The 22,471-nt window shown below is 38.1% G+C and overlaps 1 protein-coding gene across 1 annotated transcript in view; it reads right to left on the minus strand.

Annotated features, from left to right (window-relative positions):
- LOC150094582 (voltage-dependent calcium channel subunit alpha-2/delta-3-like) overlaps positions 1-22,471 on the minus strand; it is a 1,537,934-nt gene that overhangs the window by 762,412 nt on the left and 753,051 nt on the right. The window contains exon 17 of the mRNA XM_090412095.1: positions 2,408-2,464. Within this exon, the coding sequence (XP_090268221.1) occupies positions 2,408-2,464 (57 nt within the window). The remainder of the gene's footprint in view (positions 1-2,407; positions 2,465-22,471) is intronic.

Genomic DNA, 22,471 nt, shown 5'->3' on the forward strand with positions numbered 1-22,471 from the left:
CTCTCATCTTCCAAATTTTGTATATTATCTCTCATTAATTTCTCCAAAATCCTGCAGACCATCACTATAGACCAGTTTGTATTTCTGATTACAGAAGAAATACAAACTGGTCTATAGTTTGATGCTTGCATTCTACCACACCTATTATGAAATGGCCTGTCATACCATCCTTTCACTCACTGTGCACTTTCCCAGTAGCGTTTCATTGAACAGCCAGATCAATGTAGTTGTCAGTTCCATAGCACATTCTCAAAAACAATGATAAAATTCTATTCAATCCCACTCCCTTAATAACTTCAAAATTACTTTGTATTTGAAATACATTCTCTTCATGTAGTTCTAAGTCTTCATCCTTTCTCATCCCTAAAGCACCAAAAGTTGCTTTCCCAAGATGAAATATCTCAATAAAATTATCAAAAACAGTTCCACTATATCATCTGCATTTGTCATTTGACCTCCATTTCATCTAAAAGAATCGCTCATCCACAATCATTTCTCCTCCTACTGGCCACATAATGAAAGAATTACTTAGGATTTTCCTTGGACTACAGTGCTAATCTCTCCTTGTATTCCATATTGGTTTTAGTTGCTACATTAATCACTTTCCCAGTATGAGTCATACTCCTCATGGAATTGCTCTTCGCCTCTCTCTTTATACTTTTCCATAACTACTTTTTTGTCTGTAGTTCCTGTTTGGTTCTCATTAATCATCCACTTTACACAAAACAGCGATATGTTTTTTTAATTTTTTTATTTGAGGAATACAATTTGCCATTTATGCATATAAATACTTCTTCACTAGTCTATAGCAACATTCCACTAAATATCTTGTCCTGCCCACCTCACACATGCATTTTCAAACTAGGTGCCATTCCTTCCAAATTCTTCACTCTGAAAGGACTCAACTCACTGCTCATCCTAAGTAACACTCCACCTCATTTATCCTTTCTGTCCTGCTGAAATATACTATACCTTTCTATTCCTGTTGGGACATCATCTGCTGTCAATCATGTGCCACCAGTCCACTTCCTTCATTCCTGATACTCATGACATTTGGTATAAAGAAACATCAATGTACTGTCACCATTCCTGTACCTATGATTATTTCCTCCAGACTCCTTTGACTCTGCAATGTACCATGCATTTTCCCATCTTCCAAGTGTCTATTCTTACTAGAGGCTATCCCCCACTACTATCCCTGTGACGCTTCCCTCACTTTCCATGAGAACAATAATCTCTCTAGATGCTAATATTGCCTTTCAATATTTAAACTCGGTCATCTCTTGCAACAGCTCTCTTCCGTCCTCAAATGCATTCCAAGTATCCACATATTCCAGCTCTCTCTTTTGACAATTTTCCCAATCATGTCCATTATTGCTGCTATTCTCTATAATTCCGCATTATCATATCTGGATAAAAAAACACTTATCATCTTTCCTCTCACACTTTCCTACTGCACAGTCACTAACAATAATTTCAAATTCCTCACTACCCATTTCACATTACTTCTCAGATCACTAGTACTAACCATCACTATCATATCATCTACATTCTCACTTCACTTTATTGCCATATCCTCACTATCATTTCTCCAGGCAAGCATTCCTCTAACATTCTATTCTGCATGCCATGACTGACTCTATGAATCTCCACAGATCACTCTATTCACAGATCCATTCTTAGTTCATGGAATCCCTCATTCTCTCTCTCTCTGTTCTTGCTCTGCCTTCCTCTCATCTCTCTTTCCCTTGCTCTTGTACTCTGATTATCTGTCATCATTCCCTACCTTTTCCTGGTTCATCCTTCTCTCATTTCCATAATTTTCTTCCACACTTCTTGTTTGTCTCACATCGGTCAACTCATTTTTCATACATCCTACTTTCTCTCTCAATACCTCTATCTTCCTCTCCAAGCATTCTATTCTGACTTCAGATTCACAGTAATACTAGCTTTCAGAACTTCCATGTCTCCAGTCATGCCACATAATATCAAGTCACTTGCCACCTGATGCTCACCTTCCCCTCAATCAAGCTACTCATCTTGCAGCAAATACTCATTTCTTTACATTGTTGTCTCCACTGAAATTTAAATGTCTGTTTTTATGATGAAGTAGTATAACATAGTTAATTCACGTAATTTCCTTTCATAAACTGTAATATGGCTATTAAAAAAACACACATTAAATATAAGAAGAATAATGAGTTTTTAAATTATCAGTAATTTTTAAAAATTGCTATAATTTTTAAAAATATTTCTACAAAAACATTAAACAACAAAAAAACAACACAACAACACATACGTGGAAATTAACATTATAACAAACAGATATTGTTTTCACTTTAAAACAGTTTAGGAGAAAAAAAGGTTTAATTGTTTTTAACAAGAAAAAATTATTAGAAATACTTACCGAGGAATTTCTTTTGTCAAATACAGGTGTCGCCAATGTTGTCATCAGCTGAATTGTCTGGAAATTCAAAGTGCACAGCAAAATAATTAGTCAGTTTCTATAACTTATTTCTGTTACCAGAGGGAAATTTATAAATTAGAGTTCATGCCAATAATAAAGGACATTTGATGCATTATAAATATTATGCTCTTTAAATAACCTTAATGAAGTTAAAAACAATAAATATTTAATCTATTTTAATGCATTTTTTTTATTTATATATTTGCAATAACCTAATCAGTAAACTTTCACAAACAACATACAAAAAAAAAAAAAAAAAAAAAAAAAACTAAGGTGCAATAATCTACTGAGAGTTATATAATTGTTATAACAGTCTTCAATGATGCCATACAAAAGCCTTCTATGAGGCTATAAATATGCTTGGAATTTGTTTAGAGAAAAAGACAGTAATAAGGGAGTCCTAAATGACCAAATACATGATTATTATTATTATTCATTATTATTTTCTTGCACATCCCCATGGAGTTGAAGACTCATGTCGGAGGCCCACACTAACCATTATTCACACTTTACTTATCATACTTATAACTAAGAAAGCACTCACAAATGACACTTTCATCCTGCTGACTCCTTTCAAAACAAAGGGGAAAAAGATCCAGTCTTCATGCTCTTGCTAACTACAAGTCTGGGGGGGGGGGGGGATGACCTCTTCTCTCCCTTCGTGTCATGTCATATCCTACACATTCTTCTGAAATGCCTCTAGTCTCAGCAATTTCACGAACGTTGACTTGCCGGTCATCCAATACCATATTGTACACTTGATGAATGATTTCTGGTGTTGTTACGCTTTTTGGATGTCCTTCACATGGATCTTCAAGGCTGGTATGGCCATGTTTAAACTTGGCAGCCCATTTCTTAATTGTCGAATATGAAGAGGAAGAGTGCCCATAAAAACTTTTATAAACTTTGAATGAATTTCTTTTTGAGTTTAACCATCTTTCGCAAAGAATTTTATAACCATACAATACTCAAATTTTATCCTTTTCAAGGGATACAGGCAACACTTTTGTGCTGTATGAAACAAACTACTTGATGGAATGACTTGCAATTTCACATGGATGCTTATGACAGATGTACCAACTTAGAAAAAAAAATCGTGCCAATAGTGTTGCTATCTATGGTTGAGGCCGAGAACATTTCAGACCACCTCATATATTATTAGTTTCTGATTTTGACCCATCTGTATAGACTGGCACAAAAGAACTGCCCACTGGTTATCCACAATAGGGGAGAGATGATCGGTTAGCCTGCAGAAAAGAAAGCGGCATACTGGAATAAATGAATGCCACAGCAGTAATGTATTTAATGCCATCTGTGCAATGCTGTCTATCCCAATATCTAGAGCTTGTAAAAGAGCTTTTCGTCACAAACTAAAGTGATGCATGGCAGACTGATGAGTGTATGACAGATTCTCCAATCTTGGGTGACAAGCAATCGACCAAGTGGGATGTCTGACAGGAATTTCATTTTGGTAACACATAGTAGAAACAGCGGTTGATGTTGAAGTGGCAAGGATGGTTTGTTTGCCTTAACATACAATCAGTGAGGTCTGAAATGCTCCAGTTGCAATTCTTAAGCTTGATAGTGGACACCCATTGCAAGATACTGCGCAGTTAGCTTACTGGCTTTGCGTTTCAAAACCATATGCCTGAGGAGGGAGTGTTCTAGGTTCGATTCCCATCAACGACTTGAGGAGGTTAAGGATCTTGCTCAGCCACAGCCAAGTTAGTCAATCTTGGGTGTGGACAGGGTTTTTCTCTGCCACTTTACCTGGTGTTTTTCATCCCGCAAGCAGGCAAACTGATCTGAGGACACATGGATTACAGTTAGGAATACTGACCCAGCCATGGGTCTGAACCTATGCCGGTTCTGGAGCCCGGATAGAATTTGGGGGGACCAGATGGTACCATGAACTCCCATAAAAAGGGGGGGAATGCAATATCATCACACAGAATTTATTTATTTTATTGCCAGATATTCTCTCCAGCAGAAGCAGAGACTTAGGATCCAAAATAGAATTTCGATCTAATCACTGCACAATACAATCACGAGAAATCTGTCACCACCACAAGATATTATTTTTATTATTACTCAGGCCTCCATGGAGTCAAAAGACTCATCGTGGGAGGTCCTTCCTAAGAAACACAAAGTCTATCATACCACTCCTTAAACTCATTGATCATTCTCGCTCTAACCACTCCATCAGGCAATGCATTCCATGGACGTGCATTCTATTTCTTTGCATTCAACCACCCTCCATGCAAAGAAACCACTCCTCACCTTCTTGCTCACAGTTTCCTTTCGTAACTTCCAGGGATGGCCTCTTGTCATCACTCATTCAACCAAGCGAAAGAACTCCCCAGTGTCAACCCTGTAACCACCTCTCAACAGTTTAAAAGTCTCAATCATATCACTTCTCCTTCTTCTATCCACCAAACTCTGCAGTTCACATTCCCTCAGCCGATCCTCATAACTATTATTGTACAGTCCTGAAACCATCTTTGTTATCTGCCTTTGAACCCTTTCCACAGTTAATTTATCCCTTTCAAATCCTGCAGACTAAATCTGAAAACAATAGTCCAAGTGTGGTCTGATCAGGGGTCTTATACAACGTTTCATCTCTGCAGGTCAGCGTCCTTCTTATTATTGCAGCAATCCTCTGTGTTACCTTCACCACCTTTGTAATATGTCCCTTAAATTTCAGGTTTCTATCAATCATCAACCCCAGATCTCTTGTCTCCCCTACTTCCTCCAGTATAACTCCTCCCTTAGAGTATGCAGTGTCCCATCGATGTTTCCTAAACCTCAAGACCTTACATTTTGCTGCATTAAACTTAAACTCCATTCATTTGCCCATCTATCCATCTAGTTTATTCAAATCCTCTTGCAGGACTGCTGCATCTGCACTATTACTAATAATCCTTCCCAGATTCGCATCATCTGCAAACAACAGAATATCCCCTTGCAATCCACTGACAATGTCATTGATATAAACGTTAAACAATATAGGTCCCAGTACTGAGCCCTGTGGGACCCACTTGTAACCCTCTGCTTCCTTGAAACTGTCCCACCATACACAACTCTCTGAGTTGTGTATGGTGGGACTGGATTCAGGATTGGCTGTCCTATCGGACAGCCAATCCTGAATCCAGTTGACCAATCTGACATCTAGACCCATGTGCTGCAACTTAAATATCAGTTTATCATATGGCACCCTGTCAAATGCCTTCGCTAAGTCTAAGAAAATGGCAGTATCCTTTCCCTCATCTAATGCTCTTTTAACTTTATCATAAAAGATTAGCATATTGCTAAAACAAGAGTGCCCCTTCACAAATCCATGTTGACTCTCACAGATAACATTACCCTCATCTGCTCAATGCTGTATACGGTCCTTCACTACTTTCTGCAAGATTTTACTAACTACTGATGACACACAAACTGGCCTATAATTAGACACTTCCAGTCAGCTACCGCCCTTATGCAATGGCACTATCTTACCTTCATTCTATTCCATGGGCACCTTTCCCACAGCCAGACTTTCATTGAAAAGCCAGGTCAAAGGCACTGTCAGTTCCCTAGCACATTCCCTCAAAACTCATGGTGAAATACCACCCAGTCCCACAGCTTTACTGACATCCAGAGTACTCAGTATTTGAAACACACTCTCTTCCTGTACCTCTAAACCTCGAACCTGCCCAATCCCTCTAGCATTAAAACTGACTCCTCCAGGATGAAATACTCCAATAAAGTGTTCATTGAACAATTCCACTATGTCCTCTGCATCAGTCACTCTATTCCCATTTTTATCCCACAATGTCAGTCTTCCAAAATCATTTCTCCTCCTACTGGCCACATAGCTAAAAAATTCCCTAGGATTTTCTTTGGATCTTAGGGCCAAACTCCTCTCTTATTCCAGTTTGGTCTTCCTTACCGTGTAAGACAAGTTACAAAAGATATTCATTGCCTTATAAGTACTTATCTCATAATTGGCATACATTCTGGTGCAACTGGGATTAAAATTTGTCTTACTCTAAATTTTGGTTTGGGACCAAGGCCACATCTGTGGCAAAAAATTAACACAAACTGTCTTCTGCTGGGAAAATCTGAACTCATTAACATGTGTCCATTTTGAAAGATTGTCAAAAGTTTGTTTCAGCTGTCTTTCTGTGATCCTCATTACATGAACAACAGAAGATGATAAATTCAACCACATAAAGAGTATCAGTCACAGTTGTGGGAAGTTTTTCTGTTACCGAGTAAACGTAGAATACAAAAAGCATGACACTTAAAACTGAACTGTGTGGGACTCCCTCCTCTTGAGTATATATTCAAGAGAGGGTGGCTCCTACTCAGATTTGGAAGATATGATTAGATAAAAAGTTCTTCATAAAAAGAGGGAAGTTTCCTCTCTTTTTGCTTTTTCCACATTAAAGAAAACTGATATTAAGTGTTAGTGTTTTAGGATCTGGCTTTTATATATATATATATATTTATTAAACTCATTCAAGCACCATTTTCATTTAGAAAAATGATTGTATATAAAAATAATTTTCAAACAAGCATGGGAAATGTGGCAAAAGATACCAATGTAAGGAATCGGGTAGCGGTCCACAGAAAGTGAGTGTGACATTGCATTTGTCACTACTCACTGTGTTGTGGACTAATGTACAGCTATTCACCTTTCATTTGATAACTTTTTGTGTAACTAGATGAATTTGTGGCTGCTAAATAACAGTAATCATGTGAGTGTCAAAATTGAAATTGCAAGATGATTGGGAGAATTATAAAAAAAAGAAAAAATTATGTTGCAAGCCTAGGGATGTAAGAAATTATTATTATTATTTAGACCTCCAAGGAGTCAAAAGACTCATCACGTCCTTCCTAGGAAACACAAAGTCCATCATACCAGTCCTTAAACTCATTGACCATTCTCGCTCTCAACACTCTATCAGGCAATGCATTCCACGGTTCAACCACCCTCCAAGCAAAGAAACCACTCCTCACCCTCTTGCTCACAGTTTCCTTTCGTAACTTCCAGGGATGGCCCCCTTGTCATCACTCCTTCCTGCTGTTCAACCAAGAGAAAGAACTCCCCAGTGTCAACCCAAAATTAATGGACATATTTTCACAAACCACTTCACAGTCAGATGAGACATGAACTGCGAATGCGATCAACCAATCTTTCCGTTTTTCTATCATCAATGAATGTGAATGTTGATAAAGACGCTGTTGATTCCTCACAGCTTGGAGAAATGTAATCATTTGATTATACAAAAATACTTGTTACAAATCTCAAGTGTTCTTAAAGTTTTGTAAGTGTTCTTACAAAAGCCAAACCACCAAAAAGCAACCTACCAAAAGAAGAATTCAAAGCTCTGCAAGAAATGAAAAACAATAGTAAAATAATAATTACTAAAGCAGATGATGGAAATGCCACTGTGGTTCTAAACCGAACAGGCTATACAGGTAAGCTTGCCTCTTTACTTTTAAACCAATCTACCTACTTCCCTATAGAATACGATCCCACCAGCTCCCAAATCAGAACACTCCATAGGCTCCTTAAGAAGGTTACCTCTTGGCCTGTGGAAGTGACTAACAGACTAAAACCATTTAACTCTAGACCACTCCCGAATATATGGACTACCAAAAATCCACAAGAAGACTGTACCATTATGTCCTATTGTGGATGGTATTGATTCCCACACATAAAATTAGCCAAACATTTAGCCAAAGTGCTACACAATATACTGGCAACACATCATCACACATAAAAAAACTCATCCGACTTTAAAGTCAGTATAGAAACTTCTCACTCCAGTGCACTGACATAATAATCAGTTTGGACGTCTCCTCATTATTCACCAATGTCCCACTCAAAGATACCTTAGACCTTATCTAAGTCAAATTTCATCCAGACATCAGTTTCAGTTCACAATGAACTCAGACTATTTTGTTTGGCAAGGAAAATTCTGCAAACAGATATACTGAACAGCCATGGGTTCTCCACTTTCTACACCCCTGACCAACTTTTTTAAGGAGACCTTTGAAGTGAAAGCCTTAAACTCTTCCCCACAAAAACCCACTGTTCGGCTACGTTACATGGATGATGTGCTTGCTATTTGGTCACATGGCCTGAATACACTCCACCACAATTTCTTAACACACATAAACAATCAACACCCCAGGATCCAGTTTATCTTGGAAAAGGAAAACAACAGCCTCCCTTTCCTGGACACTCATATTACATGCCAGCCTGATGGATCCCTGGCTTTCTCTGTTTATGGAAAACCTACACATACAGGTAGATACATTTAACAGCAGTCACCTCTCCCCCTCCCAATATGGAATTATAAAAATCCTATATAACAGAGAAAAATTAATCAGTTCAGATAATGATGCTCTAACTACTGAACTTAGCCATATGCTTAACACCTTCTTAGCCAATGGCTACAACTCCCCCAAAATATTAAAACGAGTTAGCCACAACCCCCCCCCCCCCCCCGTCATAACAGAGATTACTCGAAATCTATCACCATTCCTCATATTTGGGGTACATCTCAAAAACTAATAAAAATCCGAAGAAAATATGACCTCACAACAAGTTACAAACCACATAAGAAATTAGCGTTGCTTATCTGCTCTATCAAAGACTAGCCAATCCTCCTAGACCTACCTCTTGAAGTTGCAAACTGTCCTACTATGGCCAATCAGGCATGACAGCCAATATCAGGATATCTGAACACAAGGACTATATCCAGTTCACCAATACAGCCATTCAGGACTTGCTGACCATGCACTGGACACCCATCACAGAATATGCTGGACACCCATCAGAGAAAATAAAAGATTATTCCTTAAATCAGCCTCAAGGTCTGAAAAACTTCCCAAACCTTAACAAATTTGGGAGCATGAGACTGCCCCATATTTGGAAAGCTTGCATTCTAAGAACATCAACCCAATGGATTTTAGGACCGACTTCAGCCTCATTTGCTTAGTGTTAGTGCCTGCATGCACATATCATTATTTTGTGATTCCCGAAGATGGCAATGTAACATTGCCGAAATATAGGACGGTATTTATTAAAAGTTTTTAATTAATATTCTAGTATACACTGTCATAGAGACAAATCAGCCTTCAGTACACACGCAATTTACAGACAAAAAATACCGTTGTTGGTGATGATGGGTGGTAGATGCCATTGATGGCAGTAGTGTCATAGTTGGAGAATTAAGTAGTAGTGGAGAGGATGAGATGTATTTAGCGAAGTAGAGTAATGTGCCCTCCCACGACTCCCTGGAGGTGTTTAATAATAATAATAATAATATACTTTCCTGAAAAAATTAAAAGCTATGTATAACCAATTTCACTTCTTATATCTAAGAAGTGAAATCCAAAAGAAATAAATGTGTAACGTAATGAAGGATACAGTATTCGGCATTTTAATGAAAAATATTTACAATACCATAATCTTTAGTCCGAGCAGTTGGCCTAGTAGCAATGCACTTCGCAATATGCTTGGGAAAGGAGTGTCCTGGGTTCAATTTCCATCGTTGACGTGAGGAGCTTAAGGATCATTCTCAGACAAAGCCAAGTTAGCCGGTCTTGGGCATGGACAGTAGGGTTTTCTTCCCAGTTTATCTGGGATTTTTCTCCCACAAGCAGGCAAACCAACTTGCAATTTCACATAGATGCCTATGACAGATGTACCAACTTAGAAAAAAAAAAATCTTTCCAATAGTGTTGCCATCTATGGTCGAGGCTAAGAACTTTTCAGAACACCATCGTATACAGCAGTCCCCCTTTATTCGCAGGAGATACATTCCAAGACACCCCACGGATAGTCCCGAACCTTATATACACTATGTTTTTTCCTATCCATACATTGCTATGATAGAGTTTAATTTATAAATATCTAATTTATAAATAAATAAATAAATTTATAATTCTCTTACTGTCTAGGGACAGTAAGAGATTAACAAATAACTAATAATAAAATAGAACAATTATAACAATAAAAGTTATCTGAATGTGATTTGAATCTTAGTAACCTCAGCATGTTTTTTTTTTTTATTATTATTTGATAAGTAATAAAAACCCTTATTTTACTTAATAATGGCAGGCCCATTATTAAATAAAATAAGGGTTACTTGAACACAAGTACTGCGACAGTCAATCTGTCACAGTAAACAAGACTGTCCTTAGACTCATCAAGGGAGGCCCTAAACATCATGTCCACACAACTATACAACAATCTTAAAATTTCTATCATACCTTGCCTTGAATTCGCTCACTGTCATAGCACCCACAACCCTACTGTCCATGCCAAGTACACATAACCGAGAACTACTTAGAATGGCATTATTATTATTATTATTTTCGGACTACTCCAGGGAGTCCTTAGACTCATCGAGGGAGGCCCTAAACATCATGTCCACACAACTATACGACAATCTTAAAATTTCTATCATACCTTGCCTTGAATTCGCTCAATGTCATAGCATCCACAACAGACTCTGGCAGCTTATTCCACTCATTTACCACTCTAAAAGTAAAGAACCCAGCTCTAACACCACTGCTAACCACACTCTTGTCCAGCTTCCATAGGTGTCCCCTAGTTCTCCCACCACCAGTCCTGATCTCAAAAATATCCTCTGAATTAATCTTATAGAATCCTTTTAGCAATTTGAATGTCTCAATCATATTTCCCCTTTTCCGCCTATCAACCAGTTTCTGCAACCCACAAATCTTCAACCTGTTTTCATATGGTTCATTCTGTAGACCTGCTATCATCTTAGTCACTCGCCTCTGGATCCTCTCCACCTCCTCCCCATCAAGAAGGAACCGAGGTGACCAAATCTGGGCACAGTAGTCAAGATGAGGTCTTATTAAGGCTCGGTACAGAGGTACAATAACTTGCTCGTCTCGTTAAGGTATTTTTCAACAACCAAGTGAGTTGATGAGCTGATTTAGCTACTTTCGCAATGTGCCTCCCCTAAACTTCAACTCCTTATCCACCAACACTCCTAAATCTCGTGCCTCATCAATCTCTTGGAGTACAGTTCCACCCATGTGGTATACTGCTGCTAATCTTTTCACCCCAAAATGCATAACCTTACATTTTATCACATTAAATTGACATCCATTCTCCTTAGCCCAGAACTCCAATCTATCTAAGTCATCCTGCAAGACCTTGACATCTTCTGCATTCACTATCGCCCTACCCAACTTTGCATCAGCAGCAAACAAATGAACCGTTCCACTTAGATCTTTCCCTATATCGTTAATGAACAGATTAAACAGCAGTGGTCCAAGAACAGAACCCTGCAGCACACCACTAGTCACAGACCGTCTTTTGGCCTCCACTCCTGAATAAACCACTCTTTGATATCTCTCCATCAACCACCCACCTATCCATCTCACCAACCCTATATCCATTCCCATATGTTGTAGTTTACGAATTAGAATTCCATGTGGTATCCTGTCAAACGCCTTTGCCAGGTCCAGCAGCACTGGACCTGGCAAAGGCGGGTCCAGCAGCACTGTAAACCCATTTCCCTTATCCAGTTCAGCCATCACCTTGTTATAAAACTTGAGTAAGTTACTCAGGCATGATCTACCCTTTGCAAAGCCATGCTGCCCCATGTACAGTATCTCATTTTCATCAATCCATTCCTGTATTTTTCTCTTGACTACTTTCTCATAGACCTTGACAACAACTCCTGATATGCTGATCGGTCGGTAATTTGCAACCATAGTCTTGGATCCTCCTTTATGCAGTGAAACTATTTTCCCCTCTTTCCACGCCTTCGGGACTAAACCAGACCCGAGACTCGAATTAAACAACATGGTCAAGGGCACTGATAATTCCTTAGCCGCTTCACGCAAGACCCGTGCCGGTATACCATCCAATCCCACAGATGTATTCACATTAAGGTTCTGTAATAGACTATTCACCTCCACTGCATTCATCACAATTCTTGTATAAACTAAAGGCTCCTTCATTTTTTCAATGTCTCCACCTGGATAATATACTTTTGCAAAGTACGTGCTCAGTAACTTCACTGTATCGACTGGTTCAGTGACCTCTTTACCATCGTCATTCCTTAAAATCATTTTGCCATGTAAAGTTTTTTTCTTGCTTGCAGCATATTGAAAGAACTGTTTGGGATTCTCTTTTGCTTACATAGCTAGTTTCCTTTCATAATCGGCTTTTGCTGTTTTTACCACACTCGTTACCCTTCTGGCTTGCACTTTATAACGTTCATGTACCTGCAGGTCACCCCCTTCTTTAAATTCCCTCCACAGTTGTTTCTTTTTTTTGCAGCTCAAGCTTAATGGTGTTATTCATCCATTTAACCCCTACTTGTTTTACTATTTGAACCCTAGGTATACAATCAGCAATAACCTCCTGTAAATGCTCCTTGACCACTTCCCATGCTCTATCGACGTCCAGCCCTTGCAGTTGTACATGCCATGGCACTGATCCGAGCAATCTCCTAAGCTTGTCATACTTGCCAGCACGGTAATTCCACATATACCCTGTCTTAATCAAAAATTCCACACCTTTAGCAGCTTCCCAGGTCAAGACCTTATGATCACTCTCACCAATAGGTGGCAACATGGTCATATTCATTACAGTCAAATTCTCAGATGCTATTACCAGGTCAAGCACTCTCACACCCCTAGTATTTTCAATTACATGCTGTCTCAGATAGTTATCCCTTAATAATTAAATAAAATCCATTTCCTTCCTCACATGTGTCCTCTCCTCCTTCCAATCAATGTTACCATAATTAAAATCCCCCATAATAATTACCCTCCTTCCACTCATTTCATCAATTTGTTTATGCATACTATCTCCACCATCTATTCCATCACCTGGTCTATAGCAGCACCCAACTGTATATTTTATTCTGCCAGTCTCAATCTCACACCAAATAGCCTCAAATGAGCTCCTTTCACTATCCTGCAATACAACTTCAATTCTCCTTGGTTGCAGTTCATCAGCTATCATCAATAACACCCCTCCCCCCATTTTATTCTCTCTGTCCCTCCTAAACACACTATAACCTACACATTCTATCGCACTAACTATATCATCTTCTGTCAGCCATGTTTCACTAATGCCAATAACTTGTGGCCAGGAAGAGCCAATCAAGCCCAAAAATTCTTCCTTCTTGTTCCTAATACTCCTGGCATTAGTATACATGAAATGCAGTGATCCCTTTGTTCCACCCCTATCTTGATGCGTTATTCTAAATGTCCAATTCCCATTTTTTGTCCTTAGTGCTGGCTCAGGTACATTATATACATTTTTACACTCAACTGTCTCGCTGATGTCTGCATATCCACTCCCCCCCTCCTTGGTAGTTCTAGTTTCCCTGGTTCTGAACATCCATTTCAACTTCATTCAGCAATACTTTTTCCAGTCTTCGCACACCAAGTCCATTCAAATGCAGGCCATCCATCTTGTATAAGTCCTTTCGCCCATCAAACTCATTCCACACGTCCACGAATTGCACACCACACCGTTTGCATAACCTGCGCATAATGCCATTTGCGATTATGGCCCTCCTTCTAAACTCCTCTGTCATACCGTGGCAACAGACTGACCATTCTAACTCTGTAACTCTTTTCTTTCGCTACCTTTAACAATACTTTCAAGCCCTCTCTCATAAAAAATTTATCACCTTTCAATTCATTCGTACCCACCACAATTATTAATTCTTTCACTCTCTGTTTTTGCACTCTAATACTCTCACTTACATCCTTAAATTTCGCACCCGGTAAGTACGATTTAGTTACACTCCCATCTATCACTCCTCTTAATAACGAGTCAACATACAACACTCTTTCCTTCATTTCAGAAACTCGCCCATTCTTACGCTGGTTATTTACGTTGGCATGCAATTTAAAACTTATGAATTGGATATTACTAAAAGAAAGAGCAATATGGCTTCATTTTGGTGAAGCAAAATTACATTAGCAAAGTGGATATTAGTTCTAGCATTCAAAGCTGAATGTTTGTAGAAACTATAAAAGTTTCTACAAGCATTCAGCTTTGAAATAATGTTGGATCTAATATACACTTTGGCAACGTAATTATAAATTGTTTATTTTTGAAATTTTCCATTTAATATTTTCGGACAGGGGTTGACTGAAGATAAGGCTGGGGGGGGGGAGGAACTACGGTACTAATATTTGGCAAAAGCTTTCCATAGACTGCCACATGACAAGCTATTAAAAAACTGCACTGGATGGGATTAGATAACAGACTTCTGAGTTGAATCGATGACTGGCTGTCATATAGGTATCATGAAGTTGTATATAGGGGTGCAGTATCCAGAAAGAGGAAGGTCACCAGTATTGCATGCAGAGGTCAGTTTTGGGACCATTCATGTTCATTTTGTATATTAATGATATTGAGATGGGTTTAACTAGTGATATGCAGCTGTTTTTCAGATGATGCAAAATTGGGGAAAGAAATGCAGAGTCAAGCAGGTTAACGTTATAGCCTTGCAGGAAAACTTGAATAGATTGCAAGAATGTGGAACTTTTTGTTCAATGTTGCAAACTGTAAGGTTTTTAGATTTGGTAAGCAACAATGGGATGCAAAGTCCACATATGGTGGGTAAACTTTAAAGGAGGAAGAGGAGATAAGAGATCTGAGAGTGGTGGTGGCAGACAAGGAACTGAAATTCAGAGGCCACATTGCATAAGTTGTGTAGACATTACATCAGATAATGCAACGATGAATGGGGGGGGGCTGTTGAAATGCAGAAATAAAGAGGTTAAGATGCCATTGTATAAGGCCTTGATCAGGCATCATATGGATTATTGTGTATATATTTGGTCTCTGGTTTTTTATGGTGACTAGGATATATTAGAAAGGATCCAGAGAAGATTCACAGATGTGATCAGTAATCTTTGGAATGTGGAGTACAACATTCCAAAGATTGAGAGAATGTAAATTGCAAAGCCTCGTGAAAAGGAGGAGGAGGAAGGAGGGAAATTATTATAACACATAAGCTACTCAGGGGTTATTATCAGGTTGACATGGAAGATGTTTCATACAATGGCAGAGGGGAGTAGAACAAGAGGCCATCACTGAAAACTATATCAGATGGGCGTGAGCAAAGCAGTGAGAAGTTTCTTTACATGGAGAGTGGTTGGTGATTGGAATGCATTGTCTGAGTGTGAAGTGAATGTACACACAATGAATCAGTTTAAGGAATGGTTGGATGAGCTTTGTGTGCAATAGTGTGAACCTTCCACAATGAGTCTGACTCCATGGAAGTCAGATGTTAATAATAATATCAAAAGACGTCCCTGGTATTTTTTTCTCTTTCTCCTCATTAGCTAACTACTGCTCATACTGAACTTTTGCCACCCTTATGAAATGAGTCATCCTCCTAAGCTGTTTTTTGTATTCCTCATGGAAATGATTATTGCTACTCCTCTTATGTTGCCTCCATAATGCCTTTTTTTCTCTGTACTGCATGCTTCTCTTCATTCATCCATTTTACTCCTACCTTATTTAATCTTCTGACATTTGGAATACATTTAGATATTGCTTCTACTAGATAGTTCTTCAATGTCACCCAAGTAGAAATGATCTCCATTCCACCCAACTCCTAATTCCATGCTACAGCTCCAAGCTGTCTCTGAGTGTCTCATAAATACCAGCCTTGCAGTTCCACATATACCCTTTCCTAACAGAATTCCTCATGTGGCTGGCAATCATCCAGGTAGTCACTTCATGGTTGCGCTGACCAACTGGAGGAAGATTTGGCAACACATTTTTAACAACATCCTTTGATGATGTGATCAAATCCAAGTCACTCAATCCTCCTGTGCCCTCTGTTACATGCTGCTTGAGGTAGTTATCCCTGTAAAATTTATTTTATTTATTTCCAGTTGCTATCTCATCATTCCAATTTCTATTGCAGTAAATAAAATCAGCCATGATGATCACTTTTCCTATTGGCTTGGCTAATTTGCTTATACATTTCCTGGTCACTATCGTCTACATTACCAGATCAATAGCAACATCAACAATGTATTCCATTCTATTCACCTCTATCCAGTGGTGAGCTATGGAAATTTTAACAAAGGGCTCGCATCGTCGAAGAAAAAAAAAAAAAAAAAAAAGGGCTAATTTAGCCCTTATAATACTTATATTGTGACTTTGTAGAGCTTCTGACAGATATGATAATTCCTGTAGGATATCAATCATTAATGCTAGATCTTTTAAAAATTACAAATTGAGAAGTCGGTTTTAAAAGCCCTTATATTAATCGTTTGATGCAAAATGCTTGCATAAAGCTGGGTAATTTCTCCACACAGCAAGAATCGTTCATAAACTGCAAGCTGCCCATCACCATCCAAACACACAGTCAATCTTTAAAATTTCAATACCGAGATCTTTTGCAATCGTATTTAATTCTCGTTGATTTTTTGGTGATTGATGATAAAAAGCATATAATTTATCCATAAATATTTAAAAATTATTTATTTATTTAATGTTTTTTTATCAATAAGCTACGCAATTCCAAATCACAATGTTGGGAAATCTTTGTAGAAGTTTGATTGTAACACCTGATTTGTTTCCTAACATTACACTAGCTCCATCAGAACAAAATGCAATGAGATGATTTTTTTTAAATAGTTATCAGAAAATCCATATGAATTTAAAGTAGCAATTATAGTAGCATGTATACATTCTGTGGTGGTATTTTCTAGTTCTACAAGATTATTAAACAAGAAGAATAAGGGGCTCGCAAATTTGAGAAAAATTTAACAAAAGGCTCAGGCAAGCCCCTTATAGCTCACCACTGCATCTATCTCACACCTACCTCGAAACCATTACCACTATCCCCCCCCCCCCCCCTTGCATCTTTACCTTGTATGGACAGAACTCTTTTTCTATCATTTATAACACTCCACCTCCCTTTTTACCCTTTCTATCTTTTCAAAAGACATAATACCGTTCCAGCTCTATTCCAGTCAAGATGTCATCCTCATCCAACTATGTCTCACATATTCCAATAGTTTTTGGGTGAATGAACTCAATCAATGTCACAATTTCCCTTGTTTCTGATATTTCTAGCATTCGTATAGAAACATAGCAGCTCATTCCTGGGCCAATGACAAGTTTTATTGATACCACTGATTAGATATGACTTCTCCATACTTTCCTTCAGCCATTTCTTATTCTCCTTTCTTATTTTCCTTACTCTTCCACATCACTTCTTACTTGATAAGATTCATTCTCTGCACTCATTACTTCCCTTTAGCAGTAGTCTCTTCAAATGACTCACACCAAAACCATTCAAATGCAGTCCATCACTTTTATACAGTTTAATTCTTCCTTCAAACTTATTTCACACATTAACAAATTGCACTCCTTTCTCTTCACTCATTTGTGCTAACATATCATTCATAATTCATATAACTGAAAAGTGTTTTTAATTAAAAATTTCATTATATGAAATTTTTGATTTCATATAATGAAAAGTGTATGCTGTGGTTTTTTATCGCAAATCATGTTGCATTTTTTCAGTTTGGATACAAGCGTCCTTCAGTGGTGTTGTTGTTGAAATATTTTGGTATTTATATTGTGTTTTGTTACTTGTTTGTACTGCTTCAGCTTCCGAAGATAGCATCCATAAAGAAATGTGCGTCACTGACACAGAAGTCCTCTATACAAAAGTCTAGCTCAGCTTTGGATTTTTTGTAGCGAATGCGTTGTGAAAAATTCTATATGTATGTGCCAAAAAATGCAAAAGATTTGCGGACTGTTTGGGTAAATGAGAAGGAAAGCATTAATAAATGTGAAAAGTGTCTTGACAGATTAGAGCAATCAGAAATGAGAGCAAGCGTCAGGACAATAGCAGAAGACCTTAGGCAGGAATTTAGTGAAAATGAAAAGTGAAATGAAACATCTGGAAGAGGATATTAAACATCTACAGGAGAGACTGGCTGATAATAATGAGAAGGAGGAAGTTAATATTATGAAGAAAGAGTTAAAGGATAGACGTATACCATAATATGGGGATTCTATCATTAGAGGTGTGATTACTAATAAAGTGCACAAAACATGCTTTCCTGGTGGAACAATAAAGCAAATAGCTGATGTATTGCAGAAAAGGAAATACTCGGCATCAAAATTAGTGGCAGTTGTGGGCACAAATGAATTAGTTGAGAAGAAAAAAGTTGATAGAGAATTGAGGAAGCTGCTGTTGTTGGGAAAGTAGTAGGCATGTGTGTATCCCAGATATGACAAACAGCAAAATGAGAAGATGAACAGAGATAATGAGTAGTAATATGGCTGAGTTGTGTGAGGCAAAGGGGATTCAATTTGTAAATCTCTGGAATGAATTTGAAGGGAAGTTGGTGCGGTTTATAGCTGATGGATTACATTTGAATGGATTTGGTGTTGGGCATTTAAAAATCCTATTGTTTTCTGAGAAGGTAAAGAGTCAAGAAGTTAATGTAGTAATGATCAGAGTCCACTTGTGAAGCAGAATAGCACAAATCGACAGATTGTACGGCAGGAGGAAGATGGATATGAGGTTGAAGATGTAGTTGCAGCAGCACAAGGTGATGGAATGCATAAAGGCGAGGATGAGACAGGTAGGAATGGAAATAACAGTCAGAATCAGGGAAATGCAAGCAGCTAGACCAAAGAGAGAGGTGTGGTATAGCAGCTAGAACAGAGAATGTTGATGCTGGTACAACGGTTTCAAACACACAGAGATTGTTATGTTTATACAGAAATGTAAGGAGTATTTGAAACAAGAGAGCCGAGTTCACTGCACTGATTGAGTGGATATGCTAGAAGATAACTGGAATAAGTGACAGTGTGGAGGATTGGTTGTCCAAGGAGGATGTGATGTCGGGAATAGAATTAGAAAGATATATAATTTTCCAGAGGATAGAAATGTGAAAAAACGAGGGGGAGTGCTGTTAATGATTGCAAATGTGTCTGCAAAGCGTAGAAGTTGATAGTGCATGCACAAATATTGAATATGTGTGGTGTGAAGTTGAAATAAACAGGTTGATATATCTGATGGGGAAGCTGTTATAGGGCAGGGAATGCAGAGAATACTGACTGTGAAATGTTTAGGCAAATTAGTTGAGCATGTAGAAAGAAGAAGATCCTGATGGAAAACTTTAATTACAGGAATATAGAATGTCAGGAGGAGATAGTAAGTGGGAACAAGGAGAGGAAGTTTGTGGAATTTCTGAGAGATAAATATCTTATGCAGCATGTGACTGAAGCAACTAAAGGATTTATTGTTTTGGATTTGGTGATAACTTCCCGAGATGTAGTTGTTAATGAAGTGTTGACACTGCCACCGGTTGGTGAGAGTGATCATGAGGTACATTTTTGGGATGTGATGAAATAAGAAAAGGTCACTATCAAAAATGGATACATGTGGAATTATAAATTATAGGCCAGTCTGTATAACTGCGTTTCTGGTCAAGGTTTTGGAGAGATTGGTAAGGAACAGAATACAGGATGGATTGATGGACATAGCATTCTTTACAATGGTCAGCATGAATTTGTAAAGGGTAGGTCTTGTTTTAGCAATTTACAAGGGTGGTCTAAAAAGTTCTTGGCCTCGACCATGATGACAACACTATCGGCAAGATTTTTTTTTCTAAGTTGGTACATCTGTCATAAACACCAATGTGAAATTGCAAGTCATTCTATCAAGTAGTTTGTTTTATACAGCTGTCTGAAGCAAAAGTGTTGTCTGTATCCCTTGAAATGGATAAAATTGAGTATCGTGCGGTTATAAAATTCTTCGTAAAAAGAAGGTTTAATGACAAAAGAAATTCATTCGAAGTTCATAAAAGTTTATGGGAACTCTTTTCCTTCATTTTCGAGAATTAAGAAATGGGCTGCCAAGTTTAAATAAATGTAGCCGTACCAGCCCTTGAAGATGATCCACGTGAAGGACGTCCAAAAAGTGTAACAACACCAGAAATCATTGATCAAGTAAACGATATGGTATTGGATGACCGGCGAGTCAAAGTGCATGAAATTGCTGAGACTATAGGCATTTCAAAAGAATGTGTAGGATATATTTTGCATGAAGAATTGCAAATGAAAAAGCTTTGCACATGGGTGCTGCACTTGCTCACAGCAGATCAAAAACACACTCCCATGAAAATCTGCGAACAGTGCTTGGAGCGTTTTAACAAGAATAAAACTGATTTTGTGTGTCAATTTATTACTATGGATGAGACTTGGATTCACCATTACACTCCAGAATCCAAACAGCAATCAAAACAGTGGACAGAAGCTGGTTGTTCAGCGCCAAAGAAAACAATGTCAGTTCCATCAACAGGAAAGGTCATGGCATCGGTGTTTTGGGATGCTAAAGGCATTTTATTTATTAATTATCTTGAAAAGGTTAAAACAATCACCAAGGAATATTATTCCAATCTTTTAACCAGACTAGAGGAAAAAATTCATGAGAAAAGACCTGGTTTGCAGAAAAAAAAAAATCATCTTTCATAAGGAGAATGCACCTGCCCACAAATCTGTTTTGGCAATGGAAAAATTAAGTGATCTGCAATATGAATAGTTGGAACATCCATCCTATTCCCGAGTTCTGGCTCCCCTTGGCTTCTATCTCTTCCCAAAACTAAAACAACTCTTCCTCAGTTGTCAGCATTTTTCTTCAAATCAAGAGGCAATTGCAGCTGTAGAGGGGTATTTTGCAGATCATACTGAGAATCACTACAGGGGATAATAGCGCTGGAGCATTGCTGGAATAAATGTATTAGTCTTAAAGGGAGATTATGTTGAAAAATAAAAATAATTTTGAAATTATAAATTTTTTTTTTTTTTTCATTGTTAGGCCGAGAACCTTTCAGACCACAATTGTACTTGCATTTTATGATAAGATATGAAGTGTGTTAGATAAGGGAAAATCAAATATAGTGATATTCTTGGACTTTGCAAAAGCATTTGATAGATTGCTACAAGATAAATTAGTGTGTAAGCTGCAGATTATGGGAATTGATAGTATATTGGTTAGATGGTTCAGAGATTGGCTTTCTGAACACTACCAGCAGGTTGTGTATGATGCATCAGTGTCTCATAAAAGGTGGGTAACAAGTGGCATGACCCAGGGTTCTGTTCTTGGGCCTCCAGCTGTTTAACTTGTTTTTAAATGATATATCATGTGACTTAATGGGGATCTTCAGTTGTTTGCTGATAGTGCAAAGTTGGGAAGAAGTATAAGTAGCATTGCTGATGTTAATTCTCTTCAGGAAGATTTGAATAGCCTTTTCTACTTGGACAAAAGAGTGGGGTTGTAGTTTTAATATCAATAAGCACAAGCATGAAAATCTCTGATAGTATATTGGTTAGACGGTTCAGCGATTGGCTTTCTGAACGATACCAGCAGGTTGTGTATGATGCATCAGCGTCTCATAAAAGGTGGGTAACAAGTGGCATGACCCAGGGTTCTGTTCTTGGGCCCCCAGCTGTTTAACTTGTTTTTATATGATATATCATGTGGACTTAATGGGGATCTTCAGTTGCATTTTGTTGTGCATAAATATAAGGCTGTGTACTATATCGATTGTGCCAGACTGCAAGTGGACGAGATTAGAAACTTGGGAGTGATAGTTGACAGTAAAGTGAAGTTTAGAGGGCATATTGCTAGTGTTGCACATCATAGTGCTGCTATGATAAGAAGTACTCTAACATGTAGGAATAAGGAAGTGGTTGTGCCACTGTATAAAACACTGGTCAGACCATGAAAGGGCTATTGTACTCAGATCTGGTCACCTGGTTTTCAATGTGATGTGCAGACACTGGAGAGGGTCCAAAGATGAGTAACTAAGACAATATCAGGAGTTTGGAATGCTGTCTATAGAGAGAGGTTGAAGAAATGTGGATTGCAGAGTTTCATGGATAGGAAGAACAGAGATGATATGAGAGAGACATTTAAGTTAGTGAGAGGATTTTATCAGATTAAT

The sequence above is a fragment of the Typopeltis vanoorti genome, chromosome 22, assembly GCF_054136105.1.
Source record: "Typopeltis vanoorti isolate ZY-2024b chromosome 22, IOZ_Tvanoo_1.0, whole genome shotgun sequence".
In the NCBI taxonomy this organism is placed as follows: Eukaryota; Metazoa; Arthropoda; class Arachnida; order Uropygi; family Thelyphonidae; genus Typopeltis; species Typopeltis vanoorti.